General features: G+C 34.6%; 2 protein-coding genes across 5 annotated transcripts in view; one reads left to right on the top strand and one right to left on the bottom strand.

Annotated features, from left to right (window-relative positions):
* The window catches only part of LOC100367184 (H(+)/Cl(-) exchange transporter 6), a 44,081-nt gene extending 39,587 nt beyond the window's left edge, over positions 1-4,494 (top strand). The window contains exon 22 of the mRNA XM_002740854.3: positions 3,125-4,494. Coding sequence (XP_002740900.1) covers positions 3,125-3,208 — 84 coding nt within the window. The 3' untranslated portion in view covers positions 3,209-4,494. The remainder of the gene's footprint in view (positions 1-3,124) is intronic.
* LOC102808982 (lysosomal amino acid transporter 1-like) lies at positions 2-24,144 on the bottom strand. 4 transcript variants are annotated; one of them, XM_085490629.1, is made up of 12 exons: positions 24,103-24,144; positions 22,053-22,201; positions 19,026-19,152; positions 16,739-16,850; positions 15,891-16,066; positions 15,082-15,168; positions 12,383-12,528; positions 10,880-10,907; positions 9,994-10,227; positions 7,803-8,006; positions 6,601-6,635; positions 1,883-1,993 (listed from the first exon to the last, which is right to left on the bottom strand). In XM_085490629.1, the coding sequence occupies exons 1-11, from the start codon at positions 24,127-24,129 to the stop codon at positions 6,606-6,608; spliced, it is 1,320 nt and encodes a 439-aa protein (XP_085346755.1). In that variant the 5' UTR covers positions 24,130-24,144; the 3' UTR covers positions 1,883-1,993; positions 6,601-6,605. The 4 variants fall into 4 exon arrangements, with proteins under 4 accessions (XP_085346754.1, XP_085346753.1, XP_085346755.1 ...); XM_085490628.1 differs by lacking the exon at positions 6,601-6,635 and having other exon boundaries at positions 2-1,993; positions 7,890-8,006; XM_085490627.1 differs by lacking the exon at positions 6,601-6,635 and having other exon boundaries at positions 2-1,993.
* Positions 24,145-25,264: the final 1,120 nt, after the last annotated feature.

Consider the following 25,264-nt stretch of genomic DNA (forward strand, 5'->3'; position numbering starts at 1 on the left):
ATTGTATATCATAGTCACTATTTTATTACCTTTTGAATACACATTGTTTAAAAGTTCTATACATATATCTCAAGCGAGGCCAGTTGTCATCACAATCACCATGCTGCGAATGTTCAATGATGGGTCTCATCATAGGAAGTGATGTAATTTCCCACAGTGCACTGGGATTGAAAAAGCCACCAACGCTTATGAAAATTGGGATAATCTACGTTTTTTTTTTCATCACCTGCAAACACTTTTATAGTTGCAAGAATTTAACTTTTAGAACATTTAGGAGTTGGAATGCTGCTTATATTTTGCTCATACCCAAACTCATGGAACTCAACTCGGCGCCATTTTGTTTTTAAAGGAAAACTGATGCAGTGTGGGTAAAATTATTGTCGATCAACAAAAAACATAGACATGTGCAGCACAATTATAAGTGACCTCAAATAAGACTTAGTTTTGTTTAAAAAGCACTACAGCATGCAAATTTGCGACATATATAATTTAGATAATTTCAAAAAATATTTCAGAGAATTGTAAAAAGGTTATGCTATAAATACCATTCATGAGCGGAACTGAGACATAAAATAGTTTGCAGTGTAACATACAAGATTTCAATAACTGTACATAGTCATGCAATTTTCACAGAAAGCTAACTTTACACTAAGTATTTCAATTTTAAATAAATATTTGTCATTTTATAAATATTTCCATAAATATTTGTTATTCATATGCACTTTTCTGGGGTGAAAATTCATGTAAATCCTGATAACACCCTCTCTAAAAGACGCTTACAAAATATTAAAGATTTTGTGATTTGAGTTCTTTGCATCAAGAAAATGGCGTCTTTGCACATTCTTAAATACTATGATAAAGCTTGTTTAGTGTAAATACAGTATTTTCTCTATTGGAAGTGCACGTACACCAAAAATGTAATTTATTATTGTATTCTGGATCATTAAAATAAGACTTTCCACCATAGTATCACCTCTGTCATTTATATAAGTGTATTCGCTTCTAATAAAGCAAATACGTTACACATACCATCTGAAAAGGGCAGTTTTGTTTAAGCTATTGTAATCTAAATAATGATGGCCGTCAGTGAATAATATATACTGTAGAAAGTAACCATAGTGAAACTAATAAGGTCTTGTCCTAATACTAGTTTATGTGATCAGTGGTATTGGAGAAATAAGTTTTATGAGACCTTATATGGAAGTCCATTTTTGCTCTTCGTGAGCAGTTATTCTATTGGTCATCACACTGTGGTGTTATACATGATTTTCACTTCAACTGTGAGGTTCCACGAGTTGTGTGAAAGACGTGCACCAAACCTCTACCGCAAAAATCGAACGATTTGATTTTGATCTCAAATTTCTTTATTTCGTAGCTCACATCGTAAGGCTGCTCTTTGAAAGGGAGATATTGCGTTTGAATACCCTTACTTCATCGAAATTGACTGCATCGAAATGCGTACAGCACATTATTAAGCATGGAAATATTGCTCATAATCATATACAATATTTAACCTGGATAATCTAGTTTGTTCAATGTTACAAGGCAATTCATAACCACGAACTGATGTCAGTTATCAACTTCACTATAGAAGTCTATAAGGGGGATTTGACACCATGGGTGTAAAAGCAATAGCTACTGTAATTTACTTTACTCTGTAGTAACCTTATACATTCAAGTTATATAATATGGACACAAATATTTACATTGTTTAGAATCTTGGGATGAACTGAAAATCATTACTAACATTTTTTTGTAAAATACATGAATGTCTCACAGACAAGAATTGATGATTTAGAAGTCTGTAGAGATCATGCTAGAAATCCCAGTCAGCCTCGGGTCGTGATCTGATGTCAGAATCAATCCATTTCTTGTCGGCTTCAGGATTACTCCCGTTCACCTCGGACGATTCCATGGTTTGCATGTCATCACTGCTATCCCCTGTGTCACACTTCACAGCTAGAATTGCCGGCCCTCTTTGAAAATTATCCCACTGTCAAAAAAACAAAACAAAAAATGTTGAAGCAGAAATACTGAAGTTGTGCTACGAGAAAAGTTATATTCAGGACACAAATGAGATATTCACTCCTACCAAACTTAGTGATTTTTCTCAATAAATGAAATTTTCAAAAAACAAGTCCCAAACAAAATTCTGGTGCTTTACAGTATGAAAGAATGTATCTCTTGTGAGAAGCATCTTTACTGTACTGATTGGGATCAACTGTTAATTCATGTAAATATGATTACTGTAAAATCTGTATTAGAAGCCGTGGCTTCTATTAAAATAGTACAATGCAACAGAAGGGATGCAGCTTCTAATAGAGCATCTACACATATGAGAAATGATGAATGTTTGGTTCTCAATTATTCAAAAAGAATGTGTGCGACTTCTATTAGGGATGCAGCTTCTAGTACAGATTTTACGGTACACCATAATAACATAGTCAAAACAAATTTCTAAAGTTTTATCTAGACCTAACCAGTTTTTTTAAAAATGAAACCTTTAATGCAATATTTTGATATATGTATTTTATTAATATGTACTTGTGCATGAGAACTATACAACTCACAATGCTATGGTATATATGATGTATATTCACCATGGAGAGAAGATTCACCAGCCACCACCAAACACACAAACCGTACTCATTAATATCAGTCTAAATTTCCTTCAAAAACTTGTAATTAGCAAACGTATTCAAACAAAATTTCTGATTTTGTTGAAGCAGACCCTCTATTACTAATATTGAATCAATGTCACTCTTAATTATATATACCATATTTGGAATAATAATTAACAAAGAAATTACCCAAATGTCAAAGTGACAAATACACCAGAGAAAAGTTTGAAATGAGAAACTGCCATGAGTGCTGGAATTTACATCATGCTAACTTAAAACCAACTATCAGTAACTATTTGGCAGTGGACATATGACAAATGCTTTATATTGGAAAATACCAAACATATCCAAAATATTTTTTTGTACTAATAAATCAGTTTGTCCTAAAAGAAACGGATACAAAATGTTGAGACCACAAGAATCGGTTAACAATGTGGACAATGAGAACAGACTTTCATGTCATTACAGACAGGCCAATAACCAGAAACAATTCTGTTTTACAGATTCTTGGAATGATTACTAGACATGATCTGACAGATGATAATCTAAAAGAAAAACTGAGACTTCATCGTCATGACAACAGGTAGATGAGGATGAGGCTGTCCCCAAAGAAAAGTAACCCTTCTGGAAGGGAATTTATTTGGGTATAACATTTTTTCTGGACATATTCTTATGCCATAACACTGAATGTGCAATATATATTTAAATTCATGAATTTGCCAGTGAAACAAAGAATTCTATTGTAATTTTAAAAGCTCACATGGATTTAATTTAGCAGCTTTTACTCATCAGTGAAAATAGCAAAACTAAAACCAAACGAATAATTAATACATTTACAGTATTCTGGCATGTTTTGACATTTACATTTATTTCCAAAGTCAGAGAAAAAAAAAATATTTGTGTTTTCTTGGAGAATCATTATATTCCCAAAATGCCAAGATGTATGATCTTAAGGGTCATGCATATTAATCGCTGTGCCCATATATGGGCATGTCTGTTGACAGAGGTTTCAACTATAAGTTAAATGCATGGCTCGGTCACCATGAATTGTGTCAAGGTTGCTGTATTTGTTTTTATATTTATAATCCTTTTCTGAAGGATCTATGTAGTCAGCATGGAAATATGAATGAAGATTTCGTAAATGTGAATGTACAGTATAAAAAAATCACCCAGAATTACCATGCTGGGTGTTTGGGGGGGGGGGGGGGGGAGTGAGAGTTCTGTTTCATTATGTGAACTTTTTTGCTTTAGTTCAAACCTGGTTGTAACGATTTTCTTTATAGTGCAGTAAGTAGATGCCATTGTCACCAATGACATGTAAAACATTATCGTAATGCAATTGATTGAAATGCTACACTATTTAGTAATTATTTTAAACTCACAAAATAATATATAATATATATTAAGTATATAGGGTTGTGTGTAGAATTACACACTATGACGTCTTATTCTCAAGACTTGACTTTATACTTTTAATACTTTCTTGATATGGTATGCATATTTCTGAACTTCCATTTAAGTATGTTATTGACACAGCATTAGAAACCATCAGTATTTTTTTCTATGATTATTATGATTTTTCATTTTCTTAAAGCGGGAGGGTTGTCACCTGTGCACGCACGAGAATTAAGTCCCAAACAACGATAACAATGCACGCTAAAAACGCAAAGGCTCATGGGTAGACTTTTGTTTGTAACCAATGACACGCTATGGCTGTCTGACGCATGCGCATGCGACAACTACCCCGCTTTGATAAATTTTTAGATTATTATGGAATTATTTTATCTCTGTATGGACATACAGATTATGAATAATGTTTTTGCATGTAGTGATATGCTGGATAATAAAGACTTTTTTTCTCAGAAAAAAAAAATGTGTGATTTGTTAAACAAGTCATTGTCAATGACACGTCCCCGTTCCGTTCATATTTGAGTGACATATACATTTAAAGCAGATCATGACCGAAATGCACCTGCATATGTACAACACATTGTACTAAATCTGAACAAAATCCATCCATGCATGACTGAGATCTGGTTCCGGAATTGTGAAAATACGTGATTTTAATGCATTTTCGGTCTTAAAATGGCCATCATTCAGCTATTGTTAAGCGGATCATGAAACAAATGCACATATCTATTTGTGACATGATGCACCATGTGTGTGTGAAGTTTGAACTTGATCAATCCAGACATGTCTTGGATACGGATCCAGAACTGAATTCCTTAAGAAAATGGCCGCCAGTCGGCTATTTCGAACTTGATCCGGAAAAAAAATGACGTGCATCAAGGTCCTATTATGTTTAATGTAAGTACCAAATTTGAACGAAATCCGTCCATGCATAACTGAGATCCGGGTTCGGAATGGTGAAAATGTGCGATTTCAATGCATTTTCGGCCTTAAAGCGGCCGCCATTTGGCTATCGTTAATGGGATCATGAAACAAATGCACATACATATTTGTGACATGATGTACCTTGTGTGTGTGAAATTTGAACTTGATCAATCCAGACACGTCTCGGATACGGATCCAGAACTGAATTCTTTAAAACAAAATGGCCGCCAGTCGGCCATTTCGAACTTGATCTGAAGAAAAAAAATGACGTGCATCAAGGTCCTATTATGTTTAATGTATGTACCAAATTTGAATGAAATCCGTCCATGCATAACTGAGATCTGGGTCCGGAATGGTGAAAATGTGCGATTTCAATGCATTTTCGGCCTTAAAGCGGCCGCCATTTGGCTATCGTTAATGGGATCATGAAACAAATGCACATACATATTTGTGACATGATGTACCTTGTGTGTGTGAAGTTTGAACTTGATCAATCCAGACATGTCTTGGATACGGATCCAGAACTGAATTCTTTAAAACAAAATGGCCGCCAGTCGGCCATTTCGAACTTGATCTGAAAAAAAAAAATGACGTGCATCAAGGTCCTATTATGTTTAATGTATGTACCAAATTTGAATGAAATCCGTCCATGCATAACTGAGATCTGGGTCCGGAATGGTGAAAATGTGCGATTTCAATGCATTTTCGGCCTTAAAGCGGCCGCCATTTGGCTATCGTTAATGGGATCATGAAACAAATGCACATACATATTTGTGACATGATGTACCTTGTGTGTGTGAAGTTTGAACTTGATCAATCCAGACATGTCTCGGATACGGATCCAGAACTGAATTCTTTAAAACAAAATGGCCGCCAGTCGGCCATTTCGAACTTGATCCGAAAAAAAAATGACGTGCATCAAGGTCCTATTATGTTTAATGTATGTACCAAATTTGAACGAAATCCGTCCATGCATAACTGAGATCCGGGTCCGGAATGGTGAAAATGTGCGATTTTGATGCATTTTCGGCCTTAAAATGGCCGCTATTCGGCTATCGTTAATCGGATCATGAAAAAAATGCATGTGCATATGTCCCATATAATATGTGATGTATGAGTGAAGTTTGAACATAATCGGCCCATGCATGTTCGAGATACAGGTGATCACGGACGGACGGACGGACAGACGGACGCACACAGGGCAAAACATAAGTCCCCGTTTTCGGACTCCGTCCGAACGGGGACTAATTATTAAAAGATGGTGGTTGTCGCTCTGTGTCAAGTTCAATAAGGGACTCATACAATGCATGTAAAGGTCATAGGTCATTGTCATGTTTTAAATGAATGCATACGGTAACCAGAAACGCAAGTATGTTTTAAGGTCTTTGTCAAATTTGGCAAGCATCCAAATTTGAAAAAGTATTACATGATGGAATATAAGGTTATTCACAAAAAATGATTTAGTGGCCAAGTTTCTAGTTAATTCACAATTTAAAGATGTACAACTTCTTTAACTGATAAAGAAAGCCAACTTTCTCATCAAATCATGCATGTATGAAAAGAATGAAAAGAAAGTATAGAGAAGACAGCAGTATAAAAAGCACCTTTATTCACTAAATGCAAACAAATCTAATGAAGTACAAACCTTAATTAAGCTAATGGAGTTTTATTTGTGACAGGCTGTAAGCAAAGTATTACAAAGAGTAGTGTTAATATAACTGTGAGGGCGCTGCACTAGACTTGTTTTGGATGTGAGGACGCTGCAATACAGACAGTTGTGTTATAGCTGTGAGGATGCTGCAATACAGACTTATTCTAGATGTGAGGACGTTGAACAACAGACAGTTGTGTTATAGCTGAGAGGGCACTGCATTACAGAGATCAGGTACACCAAATGTTCAGCCTAGTAAAATTGTGTCTGGTCTAGTTTACATGTGTCTAGTCCAGTTCCAGTCTGGTCTGTCATGTGTCCAGTCTGGTATATCATGTGTCCAGTCTGATCAGTCATGTGTCTAGTCTGATCAGTCATGTGTTCAGTCTGATCAGTCATGTGTCCAGTCTGATCAGTCATGTGTCCAGTCTGATCTATCATGTGTCCAGTCAGGTCTGTCATGTGCCCAGTCAGGTCTGTCATGTGCCCAGTCAGGTCTGTCATGTGCCCAGTCTGGTCTACATGTGCCCAGTCTGGTCTACATGTGTCCAGTCTGGTCTGTCATGTGTCCAGTCTAGTCTACATGTGTCCAGTCTGGTCTACATGTGTCCAGTCTAGTCTAGTCTACATGTGTCCAGTCCAGTCTAGTCGACATGTGTCCAGTCTGGTCTACATGTGTACAGTCTAGTCTACATGTGTACAGTCTAGTCTACATGTGTACAGTCTAGTCTACATGTGTCCAGTCTGGTCTAAATGTGTCCAGTCTGTGCTGATTTAATATGGTAAAGAGATGAGTGAAAACAAAACATATCAGTACATGGTATGAATGAATGTTGAGCAGTACTTGTCACATGGTACTTACTCACTATTTAACTTTGAACCCTGAGAACTTAGTTTGTTCACAAATCAAATGCATCGATTGTGCATGCATTTTCGTGCAAAAACCAAAGATGAATTATTATTAACCAACAGTGAATCGTCTATTTTAAATATTTGTTGACACTGAAGCCACAGCTTATCATCACCAACATTCTCATCCACCACTAGGGTACCAGCATGCCATTGTTGCCATCACCAACCACAAAGACACAACGTTGTCCCCCACCGATTGCCAAAGCACATCACTGAATTCCATATAACTGTTCCACTATCTACCAACACTGACACCAGAATAAAATCACTTAAATTTGACAAACCTCCAGTTCTGAGTTTTGAAGTGTATATTCCAAAGAGTGTTCCGAAGAATGTTCGGAAGAGTCACTCAGACTTAGATTAATGTTTACCCTGTGTGGTACAGCAGACGAATCCTGGAGAAACTGCGAAATCTCAGTCTCTTCATCAGAATCTTCTCTCTCAGCAAGGTAACCATCATCATGGGGTATCTCCACCAGTAAACCAGTCTGGTGAGAAAACATATTTTACTGGTAGCGAAATTACTTACAGTGGATTTCAATACAAAGTCCTGAGAGCTATTTCAAGTAACTTAACATATACAGTTATACTGCTGTAGATTTTATTCACAGTGACATGAATGATTTGTACAAGTACCTGTACCACAGTTCAGTACATAATATAAGAATGTAATTAAAATTACAAAGATTAAAATTAAAAATACAAAGAACTTCAGGCACCTCCAGGTCACCTGCGCTTATTGTCTCTGACCACAAGACTATACTAAGTCTTAGCAACAAATCAGAATTCTTGTTACAGATCACTCTTATGTAAGGTACACTCTAATTGGCGAGGAGGAGAGCTGCTTAGATACAATTTGCAGTAGCTGTACACAGACGGCCGTACATTCAAAGTAGCTGTACACAGACGGCCATACATTCAAAGTAGCTGTACACAGACGGCCGTACATTCAAAGTAGCTGTACACAGACGGCCGTACATTCAAAGTAGCTGTACACAGACGATCGTACATTCAAAGTAGCTGTACACAGACGACTGTACATTCAAAGTAGCTGTACACAGATGGCCGTGCATTCAAAGTAGCTGTACACAGATGGCCGTACATTCAAAGTAGCTGTACACAGAAGGCTGTACATTCACAGTAGCTGTACACTGACGGCCGTACATTCAAAGTAGCTGTACACAGACGGCCGTACATTCAAAGTAGCTGTACACAGATGGCCGTACATTCAAAGTAGCTGTACACAGACGATCGTACATTCAAAGTAGCTGTACACAGACGACTGTACATTCAAAGTAGCTGTACACAGATGGCCGTGCATTCAAAGTAGCTGTACACAGATGATCGTACGTTCATAGTAGCTGTACACAGATGGCCGTACATTCAAAGTAGCTGTACACAGAAGGCTGTACATTCACAGTAGCTGTACACAGACGGCCGTACATTCAAAGTAGCTGTACACAGACGACCGTACATTCAAAGTAGTTGTACACAGACGATCGCACATTCATAGTAGTTGTACACAGACGGCTATACATTCAAAGTAGCTGTACACAGACGGCCCTACATTCAAAGTAGATATACACAGACGGCCGTACATTCAAAGTAGATATACACAGACGGCCGTACATTCAAAGTAGCTGTATAAAGACGGCCGTACATTCAAAGTAGCTGTACACAGACGGCCGTACATTCAAAGTAGCTGTACACAGACGGCCGTACATTCAAAGTAGCTCTACACAAACAGCCGTACATTCAAAGTAGCTGTACACAGATGGCCATACATTCAAAATAGATGTACACAGACGGCCGTACATTCAAAGTAGCTGTACACAGACGGCCGTACATTCAAAGTAGCTGTACACAGACGATCATACATTCATAGTAGTTGTACACAGACGGCCATACATTCAAAGTAGTTGTACACAGATGATCGTACATTCATAGTAGTTGTACACAGACGGCCATACATTCAAAGTAGCTGTACACAGACGGCCGTACATTCAAAGCGCCCAGAGCAACAAACTACATCTGATTTCAATTAAATGATGGACAATATTGATTTATGGCAAAATGAAAACACGCTCACAGTCACTCGTTTTTTTAGAGAAAGATTTTAACCCCCAAAATTTGAGAATTTTACAAATGATGAATCTATGAGAAGACTATTTTCTGGGTCTGATTTTGGTAACATTTTAACTTGTGACCACCATAGCAACTGCAAGAATCAATACAACCTTACCAGAGAATTTCTGGGTAATCCCTCAGTGACTCAACTAGCGATCACATTTGAATATCAATAACATAACATAGCTCTTACGTAAACACACACCCTTTATGAGTATGTGAATAAAGCTGAACGAGTAGTTCAGTTGATATTCAGCAACTCTGTGTACATGTTATTTACTTTCTGTTTCATCCCCCTCCATGAGTCCATGCTACTCGCTCTCTATGCAAATAGTACAATAATCTCACCTTTTTTTCTTTCGGCTTCTTCTGCAGCATTTCCAATTCCTCAAAATTTTTACCATTTTTCCGGATTTCTTTCATGTACTTAGTGTTGATGGGTTTGACCGTGACTAATTCATGGTTGTCTTCATCAATATTTGAACCAGGCTCCACATCCTCGTCCTCTTCTAACAGTGCCATCACATTACTGATGTTATTTTTATTGTCACCTTTTTTATTCCAACAACTCAGCAACATAATCTGTCAAAATCTCAATTAAGGAAAAACATCTTGCGAGTACATCTCACTGTCAGTTTGAAAAACCCATGCGTCACAAATTTTGTATAAAGTTAAAGTTCACCATAAACTGCAAAATGGGGAATTTTTTTTGTTTTCAAGGATGTATTGTTGATTCAATTAAACCTTAATACAAAAAAAAAAACATGTCACCACATAATTTTTTCAATTTTCTCTAGTTATGATTTAAAAAAAGTGGCTGCCAAAAGAGTTGCATAACTGTAAGTGATAAGTATCAGAATTCGGAGTTGCCATAGCAACAAAGTCATCTTTTTTCACTGATATCAGAATTTTTACATTGTCATCGTTCAATGAATTTGTTCAACAAAAGCAAAGAATTTAAAGTCTCACAACTAAATTGTTTGGACTTTTACCATAAAAAAGTGAGTATATTAAATCGTGTCAACAAATTGGTGAAAATTTATAATCCATCTAATGAAACAAGAAATTGGTTCACCATCTAACAGAGAATATGAAAATTCTCACCAATATTGGTGACAATAATGACAAGTTTCGCCGGAGCTGTGAGAAAATATCAAATGTTGTGCTCTAGTCTGGTACTTTTCACCAATAGTGTGTGTACATGTACTGGAACATTTAAACAAAACAAGGATACACCAAGATCCAATCCGGCAAGCCCAAGACTGAAATAAATAAAAAAAAATATATATATAAAATTGGGTTATGCACTGTGTTAGTTCTTTAAACTCCATGATGCATAAAGTAAAACCTAGGTCACGGTTTACCAAATTAACTCACATTACTTTATGCAATTTGTATCAAATAAATAATGGTAGTTTTCATTTGGTGCAAAAAATGAATTTAAGAAAAATGCAAAGTATTACTGCAATATTATGAAATTTAAAGGACTTTGTGGTAAGGAATTTCTAACAATAATAACAGTTCCGGCTTGATGACTTGCTTAATAATAAACTCAAAATTTTCCAGAAAATGTCAACTTTATTGTATTTTAAGAACTGTGCAAAGACCAGCAGTATCTAAAATACTGTAGTGGGCTCAATTCCTTGATGGATTTTATTTCCCGCTTATTCCACTGGTAGTTAAATACACTAAAAAATGATTAAAAGACAGAGCGAATAGTGTTTTCTTCACAAACCAGTGAATTTAAAACCAAGTAATTGTCTCTAAAACACCAAATCAGCCAAATTGTAGACAGTGAATGTTTCTCTCTACAATATTAGGTATAGCAAAAAGATTGAGATATTGTAAATAATTATGAATACTTTATTTTAGCTGTAATTAATTTTACTGAAAAAACATTTTGGCTGTTTTCTATGAAGTTTATTTTTGCGGATTTTTGATGACTTTGATGTGAAATCTAGGAAAAAGGTATTTTTGCTGATTTTTGATGACTTTGATGTGAAATATAGGAAAAAGGTATTTTTGCTGGATTTTATTCTAAATAGATTTCCTTTGGCAAAAATAAATTCCAAGTGAAAATTTATATTATATCGAGCTGATCAAGGCAGATTTGGAACTGTCTCCATTGTTTTCATATGCAACAGTTTTGTAGATATTCCCACATTCAGCTGGCGCACAAGCAACAAAATAATAAATGCAATATTTACTATATGGGGGCCGCCATCTTGAATGCGACGTAAAAAATAGACAAGTTGTGAAACACGTTTTACAGATTCCTACAAATCAGGAAAAAAATACCAATCTTTCACAGCCATTTAGTTTTATGCCGCATTCAAGATGGCGGCCCCCCCATATAATAAAAATCGCATTCATTTTATTTTTGCTTGTGCGCCAGCTGACTGTGGCTAATGCAGTGTATTCCCATCACAACACAAGATTGAACAATTGGCTGTTTACCCTGTTCAAATACATACAATGTATCTTCCCATCAGTCATTGTAATGCATTGAGAACAACTGTCTCTCTTAACCCTGTTCCCCATATACCTTCCCATCAGCCATAGTAATGCAGTTGCACAATTGTCTCAGTTTACCATGTTCCCATACACACCTTCCCATCAGCCATTGAAACGCATGGGCACAATCACAGTTTACCCTGTTCTCATATACACATTGTCATCAGCCAGTGACAATGCACTGTGTACAACAAATGTATGTTTACCCTGTTCTCATACATACCTTCCCATCAGCCATGGCAATTCGCTAAGTATAAAGTCCAACTGTACACTTTGAGTCACAATCGATAACCCGTACATCACTCCACCCAATGCACAAAACATGTGATAAAATATTTTTCTCCATCTTGGTGGGCTCAAAGCAGACCACTAAAATAAGATGGGAGAACAAGATTAAGGGATCAACCATTTGAAATCATGAGGGGTTGTTTAAAAAAAAATTGCAAGTTAGATACCGAGAGAAACAAAAATACATGCGAGGTGTTGCAGAAACAATTGTTGGCAAAATGAAAAAAAGAAAAATGTACACACAAAACATCACAGAAATAAAATTTCAGCCACCCCAATGATTTCAAATGTTTGACCCCCAAGAAGCACAAATTTACAAATATGTAGATTATTCTCTGACTTGCTAGACATGTGAGCTCAAGAATTGATCCTAACACCATGGACATTTTTTTCTATATGATAGAATATTTGTATGCTACAGTAAATTTCATGTAGGCATGATTGTTTTTAATATAAAATATTACAAATGTTTGAGAATACTTTGACCAATCAGAATGCCTAGTGGTTAGTAGGTGAAATATAATTTGCATACATAGTAGTAAATAGGCTATTGGGTGAAAAAAAACCTACAAAGACTCATGGGTAATGGGCATTACCAAATGGCTTCTGCAGCCAATGAAAGCATCTTCTTTTGATTTGAATGTAGCATAAGGGTCTTCCAGTGCAATAATAAATAAATGATAAATATTTATATAAATTTCCATCAAAACATTCATGCTTTAATGAAATTCACTGTACTATGACGAATAAATTAAAAACATCAGACTTGGACTGAGAATTAATGAAAACAAGGATGTGCAGCATATCAAACATTGATAGAAAGAAAAACACAACTTTGTTACGGATCATTATTGATATGTTGCAAAAAATCCCCTTGCTAGGATTTCACACAAAATTCAGAAATCTTTACCCATATTGTCTAGAAGTAATGCTTCTGAATTCAGTCAAATCTTTCAAGAACTTTATCAGAATGTTATTTTAAGGATGTAGTAGAGGTTTTTTTCTTCAAAAATATCAAATTTACTTTTTTTCCGTATTCTCTCATATGAATATACAAAGCATGCATTCAACTAGAAAAAACTATTGTAGCGATGGTTTAAGAGGTTAATCAGTGTTATGTACATGTATGTACACTGCAACTGCAGTCAAAACTAGAGTGACCGCCCAAGGGATTTCACTAAAATGGTCATTATAGACAGGTATTCTTTATATGGAGATAAAACAAGCAGCCTATCGGCTGAGACAGCTCCGCTGTTAGCAATGCACATTTCAATTAAAGAACAGAAGATATCATTAGAAAATGAACAATATGTATAGTATCAAAGCAATGGGACTTGCTGTTTTCAACAAGAATTCAAAAATATCATTTTTCACCATAAATGATTGTGGTTTTTAACAAGAAGAAAATATCACTTTTTACCAAAAATGATAAAAATATTCATCAAAATTAGAGAATTTAAAATATCATGAAATAAACAAATTCGAGAGTGGACCACATGTAGTACCTATATATGTAATATCAAAGCAATTGGACTTGTGATTTTTTACAAGAAGTCGAAAATATCACTTTTTACCAAAAATGACAAAAGTATTCACCAAAATTAGAGAATTAAAGATATCATTACAAAATGAACAAATCTGAGAGAGGTCCACATGTAGTACCTATATATGTAATATCAAAGCAATTGGACTTGCGGTTTTTAACATGAAGTCGAAAATATCATTTTTTACCAAAAATGACAAAAATGTTCACCAAAATTAGAGAATTGAAGATATCATTACAAAATGAACAAATCTGAGAAAGGTCCACATGTAGTACCTATATATGTAATATCAAAGCAATTGGACTTGCGGTTTTTAACAAGAAGTTGAAAATATCACTTTTTACCAAAAATGACAAAAATATTCACCAAAATTAGAGAATTAAAGATATCATCATGAAATGAACAATCTGAGAGAGGTCTACCCAAAGTACATATACACCAAGTATCAAAACATTCAGGCTTGTAGTTTTCAAGAAGAAGTCGAAAAAGTAAAACATTGACACGGACGACGGACGCCGGACGACGACGGACGCCAGACGACAACGGACAATCACTCATATGATAAGCTCCGCTTGACAAAGTCGACAGCGGAGCTAAGAAAGTTGGATAATTTCATTAATATGTAAATTTGAAATAATGAGATAATACTGTTGTTTTATAAACAAACTGCTATATAATATTTGGATTTCTAAAGAAAGGCGAATCTGCAAAACAATTGCTGAAAGGGTGGTCACATAAGACAGGTGATCTTTTTCACAGGCCATGCCTTAAGACTGCCTAAACATGGTCACTATAGGCAGGTGGTCTCTATATAGAGGTGATCACTAACACAGGCTTGACTGTATGTGTAATTCAGAATATCTTTGTTTTTTGATTATCTGAAGAGATTTGGGAGAAAGTCAAGTCTACATGTTGTTGTTTAGGGAGATATTTCTAGGGAGCGCAATCGCCTTTGTGAGCGAGGGAACACCATCGCAGATTCGACTTCGATTTTAAGAAACACATGTTTTCAAAACAAATGTCATTAACTCTTTTGTTAATACTTCTGCCATTTATTCACGACATTTATTTTATGTGAATGTCTACATACCCCATCATATATCGTTGGAAACCGTGATATCCAATACAATGCTGTAGAACAAATCCCTAATGAATATCCAATTTCACTGCTTCTGTCCTGTAATATAGATACAAAAACAGTGTGTTATTATAGTACCGGTACCAGGCCACGTCAAGACAATCAGATGTGTTCATACATGTATGTTTATTTGTATAAAATGTTATGATATTGCAGCAGCACTCTGACATACTTATTGTCAGGACTTACTGTTAAACTTAGACTGGCCCTGTCATGGCAATTTTATTTTTTGATATGCTAAATCCTTCAGAATGAGTTTGTAGAATCTTCCACAAAATTACCACAACTGGTCTGTTCTGCAGCACTCTCTATAGTTGTCACCATGTTTTTGTGGTGATAAATATGCTAATGAGTAGCATGACATGTAAGCTGCCAACCAATAAGAAAGACAGCTTTTGGTCTGATCTGTTCTACGCAACTACAATGCATGCGTGGCATGGCGGGTCAAATTTTTTGTGCGAGCCAATACATAATTTCCTCTATTGGAAGTGTTCCACTGCCAGGTTCCATAATGTCACTGCATATCATGAATAGGTAATAGCAATAGATATGCAGCAGAATCGACCAGTCGGACCACGATTTAAGAAATAAAATTATAAAATATCCACAGCTGGGCCAGTCTATGTTAAACTATTTAATTACACTGGTATTCAATTTCACTGCTTTGATATTTTCATTACTTTTGTTGTCTGTATTACTAGTATATAATATGCTAACAACCGATTCAATGCGATGTCAGCATCCAATAATATACCACGTACCTCCAAGACGGACAGTAGAACCCTCCCTGTACTCTTGACATGTGGATGGGAAATTCCCATTAAATAAGTTGGAAGAAACTTTGAAAATAAATACACACCAGACATCAACCACGGCACGATAAGACAATACACTTGTTTGCTCTGTTGTCGGCGTCGTTGTTTCCACCAACAAGTTGCTATGTAAATAGAGGACCAGAATGGCAAATCATTGCGATTTAAAGATTGCGTTGATATGTTTGTGTCTTACAAAACATACACAATGTTCTATAATTGCAATGTGACAGACTTCTCTGAAACCAATTAGCTGATTATTTCATTATGTCATTATAACTTATTGTCACTGTTCGATATTAGGCAAAACAATAAGCTGATAAATTTCAAGACCAAAAAAGTAGCCAGCCAAATTCCATCAGCTCAAAAAGTTATGGTACAAACACAATGTTCTGTAATTTAAAAAAAAAGGTTTTAACATTTTTAAGAAGACGTGCACACAACCAACCATTAACCACTATCTATGATCCTCATACATAGTTGAAATTTGGAACAGGTTAAAGATGATTATGATGGCAGCTGGTGTAGACACTGAGAATGCAATGTGATAACTACAATCCAATCTATTTATTTCATTTATTTATTGATGACAAACTCGAAAAAGTGCCATTTAGAGGCTCCAAAAAAAATGTGACTATGAATATGAATGCAGAAAAAACTTCTCTCAGGAGCCTCTTTCTGAGTTTCTGGCCTTGTCCATATGAAACTGTGAGGGCGCCAGACTCATGAAAAGTGTCTTTTATGTCACACATCAGGTTGCAAATCAAATATGAATGCCTAAATACAATGTAGCTTACCACAGGAGTTTTTATATTTCTTGCAATAAGCACCACAACATGCACACCTTGCGCAGAAGAATTGAATAAAAAATAAGACATCCATGAAGACAAAAAACACAGCAGTTAAAATCTGAAAGAGAACAAAAATACAATGCAAAACATAAACAAGCAGCCTCACGGCTGAGATAGCTCCGCTGTTAGCAATGCACATTTCAATTAAAGAACAGAAAATATCATTAGAAAATGAACAATATGCATAGTATCAATGCAATGGGACTTACTGTTTTCAACAAGAATTCAAAAATATCATTTTTCACCATAAATGATTGTGGTTTTTAACAAGAAGAAAATATCACTTTTTACCAAAAATATTCACCAAAATTAGAAAATTAAAGATATCATCATGAAATGAACAAATTTGAGAATGGTCCTCATGTAGTACCTATATATGTAATATCAAAGCAATTGGACTTGCGGTTTTTAACAAGAAGTCGAAAATATCACTTTTTACAAAAAATGACAAAAATATTCACCAAAATTAGAGAATTAAAGATATCATTACAAAATGAACAAATCTGAGATAGATCCACATGTAGTACCTATATATGTAATATCAAAGCAATTGGACTTGCGGTTTTTAACAAGAAGTCGAAAATATCACTTTTTACCAAAAATGACAAAAATATTCACCAAAATTAGAGAATTGAAGATATGATTATGAAATGAACAAATCTGAGAGAGGTCTACCCAAGGTACATATACACCAAATATCAAAGCATTCAGGCTTGTAGTTTTCAAGAAGAAGTTGAATAAGTAAAACATTGACACAGACGACGACGGACAATCACTCATATGATAAGCTCCGCTCGACAAAGTCGACAGCGGAGCTAAAAAAGTTGGAAATCACACACAAAGTACAGTATTCTACAAGTATGTCTATGCCTTAACCTTTTCACCACCTCTTTTCATCACAAATTCACAAAATAGCCCCGTTTATAGTTTGCACTTTCCTTCAAGAGATTGGGACAAAAATAGCAAATTTTCTTGAGTAAACACTGAAACTTAACTCAAATTCTGTCTGGTGGCTCCAAAATTAGAGAAAGTCTAGTGGTAAAAAGGTTAAACCAATGTACAGCGTGAAGTAGGTTTAATATGGTGGACTAGTTCAAGACAGATTCTGTTTTTTTTTTAATTTTAAAATCTCCATCATAAAATGTTACTTTGACTGTCTAAGGCAGTTTTTTTTTGTGTATAGTTGCGTGTTCTGAGCAGCGTTTAGGATGTGTATGAATATTGTCTAACAAATGTGAATTATTGAAAGAAATTTAGTTTGTTTCCAGATTGTTCTAATGAGAGAATGTTAACAATATTAACTTACGGGGTACCATTTTAATTACTGTAGAATCATTTATTTTCACTGACATTTAATCTCACTATTTTGATGTTTTGAGCAATTTTAAAGGGTTTTATGTTCACAAATTTGTAAGAGAAACATTTAGTTGCATTGTTAATTTACATGTTCACATGGATTTAATTTAGCGAACAATGCTTATCAGCAAAATTGATAATTAATGTGTTTCCAGTAGGCTACACTCTCTATAACTTCAGTGTAACCATAGCAATGTATACAATTTTGGAAATTTACAATATACCAGAACAAGATTGTACACATTTCAAATCATTATTTATTCAAGAGAGCACATCACACAAGATTTTGGAAACAATTTCAAAGCATATCAAACATACCGGTACTGAACCGTAGAACTGTCCGTATTTGCCCCATTTGTACCACATATATTATTCTTTTACACAAATAACAGATGTGTGTCAACGATAAAAATAAGTAATATTTTAATGACTTATTTTATTACACATGTACAACAATGACAATTGGTTTACTGTGAAAGCATTAATTATTCACTGGGTTTTAATTTCTCTATTTTTGTTGAGAAGCAATATCCACATGTATATGAACATGTAAAATAACAAAAGAACTCATTGTTCCTCTGCCAAGTTAGTAAACTTAAATCCCAGTGAAATTGCTCAAAGCACTGAAATAGTGAAATTAAATGCCAGTCAAAATAAATGGTTTTACAGTATATCCTTGGGGGTTTTTGGCCTTTGTGAAAATGCCCGGATGTTCGCGCCTGAGGATAGGCTTTTATCGGGGTTCCGCTTCTAACACATGTAGAACAAATATAGCACAAACACACATGACAATATTAAAATCTTCCTGAACTGCAAATCTGCAATTTTGGTAAAAACTATGATTAAAGCCAAATCTATTGTAATATATGTGACATACCTGTGTACCTAGTTGCTCTGTCAACGCGGCACCAACTAGATTGAATATATCAGCTATACATATATTAATTAGATAAAAAAATGTCTTTATACCAAAGGTACCATCTGATTGACGAATTTTAAATAATCTGTCAAGAAATGAATCATACATCTTATGAAATAAACTTTTTGAAGGGAAATAATTGTCTTCAGATAGGTAAATAATGGTTTAATTTTTAACAAAGATATTAAAACCTTTATATAAACTGAGAATGAGCCAGGTATATTAAAATTACTTTATTTAAAATATTCAAAAGTGAACAAAATATTATTCTCTGTTTAGATGAAAATGTTATTTTTTTTATTATTTTAAATTTTATTTTATTTACATTGATAGAAAAAGTTAATAATACAGACCTGCCAGAAAGCAACAAGGACATAGGACTGTGTTATAGAAGTCACCTGTGAGATTACATTGCTTGTGCCACAATTTGTGAAGAAACTAAAATCACATTTTTTATTGAATGGTGTAAAATTATTCAGGTGCAAATCTAGGCATACAATCCACTTTTCCCCATGCGATAGTCAGATTTGACAGAAACAACTAAAAATTAGAATTTTGCCAGGAAGTGGACAACCTACTGAATCCTAGTACATGTATATTCCAACCACAAGCTAGCCAAAAAGATACATTTTTTTGTCAATACATGTAAGTTCTGTTGATACACCGTGAATTTCTGTTGCTAAGATAGTCAAATAAGCCAGAAATTTAAATGGCATAACAATATATCAGCCTTGGGCAGTTCTGAAAATCTGGATTGGTCCCTTGGTATTCTTTATCTAGTGTTGAGTTTTTAAACTGGTAAATTGCTGAATGCCAAAAATGCATATTGTCTCCTTTTTTATTTTCGTTATTTATTGACACGCTTCACGTTGGAGCTATAATCTGAAACTCTTCCTGGTGAGAAAAAGTTGTTAGTTTGTTCTGATTAAGTTATTTTATCTGATTATTGCATATATTACTTGATAATAGGATCAATGGTTAGTCCACACATTAAATGATTTACAAAAACACTGATTTATTAAAAATTAATACCAGTAAAATATTGTAAACCTAAAATTAAGACAAACAAGCAAACAAACTCCAACATTTAAACAGTCTAAAAATACAACCTATGTATTAAGATAAATACATTTTTCAGTGCACTGTTAAAGCTTTAATTATTCACCGGGTTTTAATTTTGCTATTTTCACTGATAAGCCAAAACCGCTTATTTAAATCCACAAATAACAATAGAACTTATAGTTTCTCTGCCAAATGCCTGAACTTAAAACCTAGTGAATATGCTCAAAATTTAAAAATACCGTAAAATCTGTATTAGAAGCCACATCCCTAATAGAAGTCACACCTATTCTTTTTGAATAATTGAGAATAAAAATTAATCATTTCTCATATGTGTACATGCTCTAATAGAAGCCGCATCCCCTCTGTTGCATTGTACTATTTTGATAGAAGTCACGGTTTCTAATACAGATTTTACAGTAGTGAAAATAAATGGTTTAAAATTATGCATTTTGTAGTATTTTTAATTTCGTAATCTGGAGGAAAACATAATTGAGGTTTATGAATTATTTGTTTGCAGTACATGGTCAGCTGGGACTGAAAAAGCTCGTAAATTAAATCAATGAGTAATGTACAAAACATGTGACACTTGTTTCAGTACCAATAAATTAAAGTTGCACACTAATGTTATTTGGTTCAATTACATCACATTTGTGATGATATGAATATACACAAATAGTGAGAAATGTGTAACAACCTCAAACATAGACAAAATATCACAGAATTACATGTAAATACTGTTTATTGTAAATAATTAGGTGTCAAAGAAGTATGAAAGGCCTTATTTGGTTTAAAAATAGGCATCACAAAAAGAATAAGTATAAAATAAGTTTCAAATAAAAACAAACATGAATGCATTGCTTAAGAGCAATGATCATGGTAGCACAATCTGGCCATGATGTGTTTTACAAGTGAATAAATTGACCTATCACCTATCAGTTGAACGGTGCCAACAAATTTAAATTAAAATAGCGCATTTGTTAATGCAATTCAGTGACCTAATGGTGAACACAACACGGTAGATATTTACTGATGTTACGATCTTTTGGCATCGATTTTGATAGGAAAACTGGCTTATTTTTTTTAATCAAGTATTTAGTTGATTTTGAAAGATAACATGAGCATTGAAGAAGAATTTAACACTTTTTAAGAGTGATAACAGCTCATAGTCGATACAGAGTTTACTCATTCACGTTAGTCACAAGTAACTTTGTATTCTTGAATAAGCCAAAAACCTAAGACTCTAATTTAATCAGATTGAAATTTTCGAAAAAATTATGCCTAACTTAGAATTGTATACGGTGACAAATATACTTTTGCAAAGTGACGTTACTATAAATTTTACAGTCTCGCAATTCTGGTTTTGGAATCATTTTGTTGCTTGTTCAACATTTTATAGACAACCTCAAATTCTGGTAATACAGTGAAAGAGAAGAAGCTGGGATTATTATAAATAATAATAATATTGATTTTCTAAGTCATGTGAAGGCATCTGCATGCACTATGGGCGTAGACAATGATTAACTCTTGAGCCAATCATCATCGAATATTTTAAAATGAATGAAAGTTCACGATCAGTATTGGCAAATTTTCATAGATCTGTTTATAAGCAAAGCCCCCAGCTTTGTGTCCTTCACTGTACCAGAATTCAAAATACACAAATAAACGTAAAAACAAAATTCCAGAGTGAGATTATAGCTGTTTGATATAACATTTGTCCCCATAAATATAAAATACCCCCAGTAAAGCATTTCCATAGTTTTTCAAAAATGTTGACCTGTAACAAATTTTACAAAAATGCGACAAACTTTGGTACATATGATTAGAAAAAATTGTTAAACGGTTAAACTACATAATCATTTGAAAGTGTGCACAAAACAAATCAAGGTTTCAAATTTAAATAGTTCAATGTAATGAAAGACTTACATAAGATGGGCCATAAGCCAGAGAAAGACAGACGAAACTCCAATAAAAAATCCTACATATTGCACTGTAGTGGCAACGCACTGATGAAAAAACTTTTGTAATGGCAGTGAACAGTTTACATTTTCTATATCATATCCCAAGTTTTCATTCTGAAACAGAAATAACAATTTATTATAGCTATAATTTTTTAAGCATTTAAAAATATTTGTAATCACATCTGCGCGTGTACTTATTTTTTACATTTCCACAATTTCTGCAATGTGTGTTTGTCTTTCTGCACATCACCTTAACTGGATGCATGCTCTGAGTCATTCACCTATTTTTATGTTTACATTTCGGACTTGAAATTGGGTGTGATTTCAAATACAAAAGTTCAAGCACTGTTATTCCATTGGTCAATAATATGTCTACACAGTTCTCCCGTTATTGCAGAACTATCACAGAACGTGGAAGAAATCAAAATATTCAAGAAAAAAATATAGGTGGTAGTGTCATTCAAAACAAAACACCTTCAGAAATGTGCTTCAAAGACAAGAGCTCATTTTGCCCCAAATAATTGTTTCGAGTATTTTTAGCAATAGTATTTTAGTCTTCAGTGATGTAATTTTTATGGATGCTTTTTAGATCGTAAATGCAAATGGCGACGTTTTGAAATGACAATGTACTCAATTCTGTGCTAAAAAAATCATGTATATAGAAACATTGAAGCATTGTTATATACTTTTGCATAGAATAAAGTCATTAGTTGTTGTATAGTTGACTTGAACTGTTATGAACCCCCCAAGAATCAGAAATATCACAGATTTTTCGATCAACTACGTTAACAAGAACCACGCCAATTTGACAAGATTTGTTTAGTGATGTCAGCATGTTGGCACGCGAAGTTTTTTCCCTATTAAAACGAGAAAATGAACATAATTCCCGATATTAATTTTTGCATTGCAGGAACTGGATGTTTATGAGTTGGTAGGCTGGTTGTGATGCGTATCAGGGTTCAACAAACCCAAATTTCATAGTGATAATTTTGTTTACATGTTTGTTTACGTTGTGGTTGCCCGAATTTGAAGTCAAAGTGAGGTCATACAATGAGGTATCGCTTTGTGTATTGTAATCTGTCTGACTTCCTGAATCCCTCGGCCTGGGTGTGAACGGTTTGTTTACCGCACCGCGGTTCGAGACAAAAGAACGCAAGTTGTTTCCAGACCGGGGATAGAGGGACTGTGGCTAACGATTACATCAGTCCTATTGTTAATATTCTCAATAACAGAGCTACATCATGATCCCTCAAACGTTGCAAGGACCAATCAAAAACGAGAACAGACAATAGATTTTCAGATTAATACCACTGTTTTCCCCCACACAAACGAAACAATCTTCTGTCTTCTTCACACTTCCTTTTCCAGTTAAAGAAACAAATAAAATTCCACAAATGAATAAAAATGGTTACATAAAAAGTAGAAAAAACTAAGGTACTGCTTATTCGTACCATGTGGTGATCAATGCTACGGAAATTGACCCATAGTTGACAAAAGGTCACCCGAATAAAAACAAATGGGGTATAATTTTACGATGCATTGATTTAGATCAATAAGCAGGACGTAACCCCTTCAGTATTGTGTACATTCCGAATTTGTCTCTTGTTAGCCATTAAAAAGAAAATTAAAATATGCTCCATGTTGTAATCTGGGAAAGCTCACCGCAAAGCTTAGTCCGAGAATTCAACCCAATATTGTCCCTTTCCGAACATACTCGACACAAATCATTAGATATAGCACTTCGCTTTGCTTATTAGCCATAGTTGGCTGCTGCCGAGACATAATCCAAAACGAGAAACATTTAGTCACTGCGACCTTGTTTATGTCTTTAAATTCCACTTCCGGTGTTTGGCCGGATAAATAAAACAATTATCAAACCATACAATAAAAGACATTTAAGGGCCGATCGAAAGATCCTTGACGTGGAATATGACATGTTTTCTAGCAATGAGTACAGTTGATGAATTGCCGTTGGTCGTACGAGTACAAACAAATAATTTTTTTTCTGGACTTACCAAAACACCCAAACTGGGCGCCGCCATATTGGATTTCCGTCTGCGCATGTGTGATGACTTACGGGTATGACCATGGTAAGACATAGACCTATTGCAGGGTTATGGACAAGATAAGCATCCGTGACAGCATTTTTAGTCCAAGAGATTAAATGCACTTTTATTTATCAGCCTAATGCCAAAAAAGTCTGAAGCTGGTTTTCGATAAAATGCCTCTTTTGACACTTTTTACCCAAATTTGCACCAAAAACGTAAAAATTATTTATAAATCCCAACATGTATCCAGTGGTTAAAATAGTTGGTTACTATGGTAACACATTGTCATTTTGTCAAAATCAAATGAAACAACAGTCAAAGGGTTGAAATTTAATATATTTTGGCAATCTGTCGAAAAAAAGTGATCGTTCAGTTTGTAAACATGTCAACAAACTTGGAAAGGTCTCTTCAACTTCTTCATTGGTTGGCACTTGACTCAGTCGCAAGTTTAGATACAAAAAAGTGAATACGAATATATTATATATATATAATTTGCAATAATTCATATTTCGTGGCCAATATATTCGCCTTTTGTAGCTTATTCTTCAAGTATAGAGGATATGACCTTAAAGACCAATAAGGAATCCACAATGTTTATTTTCATAACATATATAATTTAGTATGAACATTCATGATAGGTTCTAGTAGAGGTACATGATTTACATTACAAGTAATGCACCTCTGATTCTAGTGATTTTCACTTTGGCATCTCTCAACAGTCTAATACCCGAAAATGACATCTACATTCATGATATATTGGTCAAAAATCAACTAGACTTACATACAGTCTTCTATTTTTCGTGTCTTTTTTTAAAAGTATGTGTAAATGACGTAGAGGAAAACCATGGATTTCCTGAAACTCGGAAGATGGTGAAGCAGGCAACTATTGCTGGTGGGTTTAGTAATCGACAAACGACTGTTGGAATAATCCATCTGGTAGCATTATAAATAACGCTAATAAGGACTTAATCAGGCTGAGGATGATGTGACAATTCGAAACACAAATGTATGAGCTAGGGAAATTCACTCTTGTTGTTAGAATGTCAGTTGATATAAACTAAAACTACAAATACTGTTTTTCGCAATGTAGTTTAGATTCCAATCTTGAACAATATCTCTTTATTGGAAA

Source organism: Saccoglossus kowalevskii, chromosome 15 (genome assembly GCF_978046115.1).
Source record: "Saccoglossus kowalevskii chromosome 15, keSacKowa6.1, whole genome shotgun sequence".
Lineage (NCBI taxonomy): Eukaryota > Metazoa > Hemichordata > Enteropneusta > Harrimaniidae > Saccoglossus > Saccoglossus kowalevskii.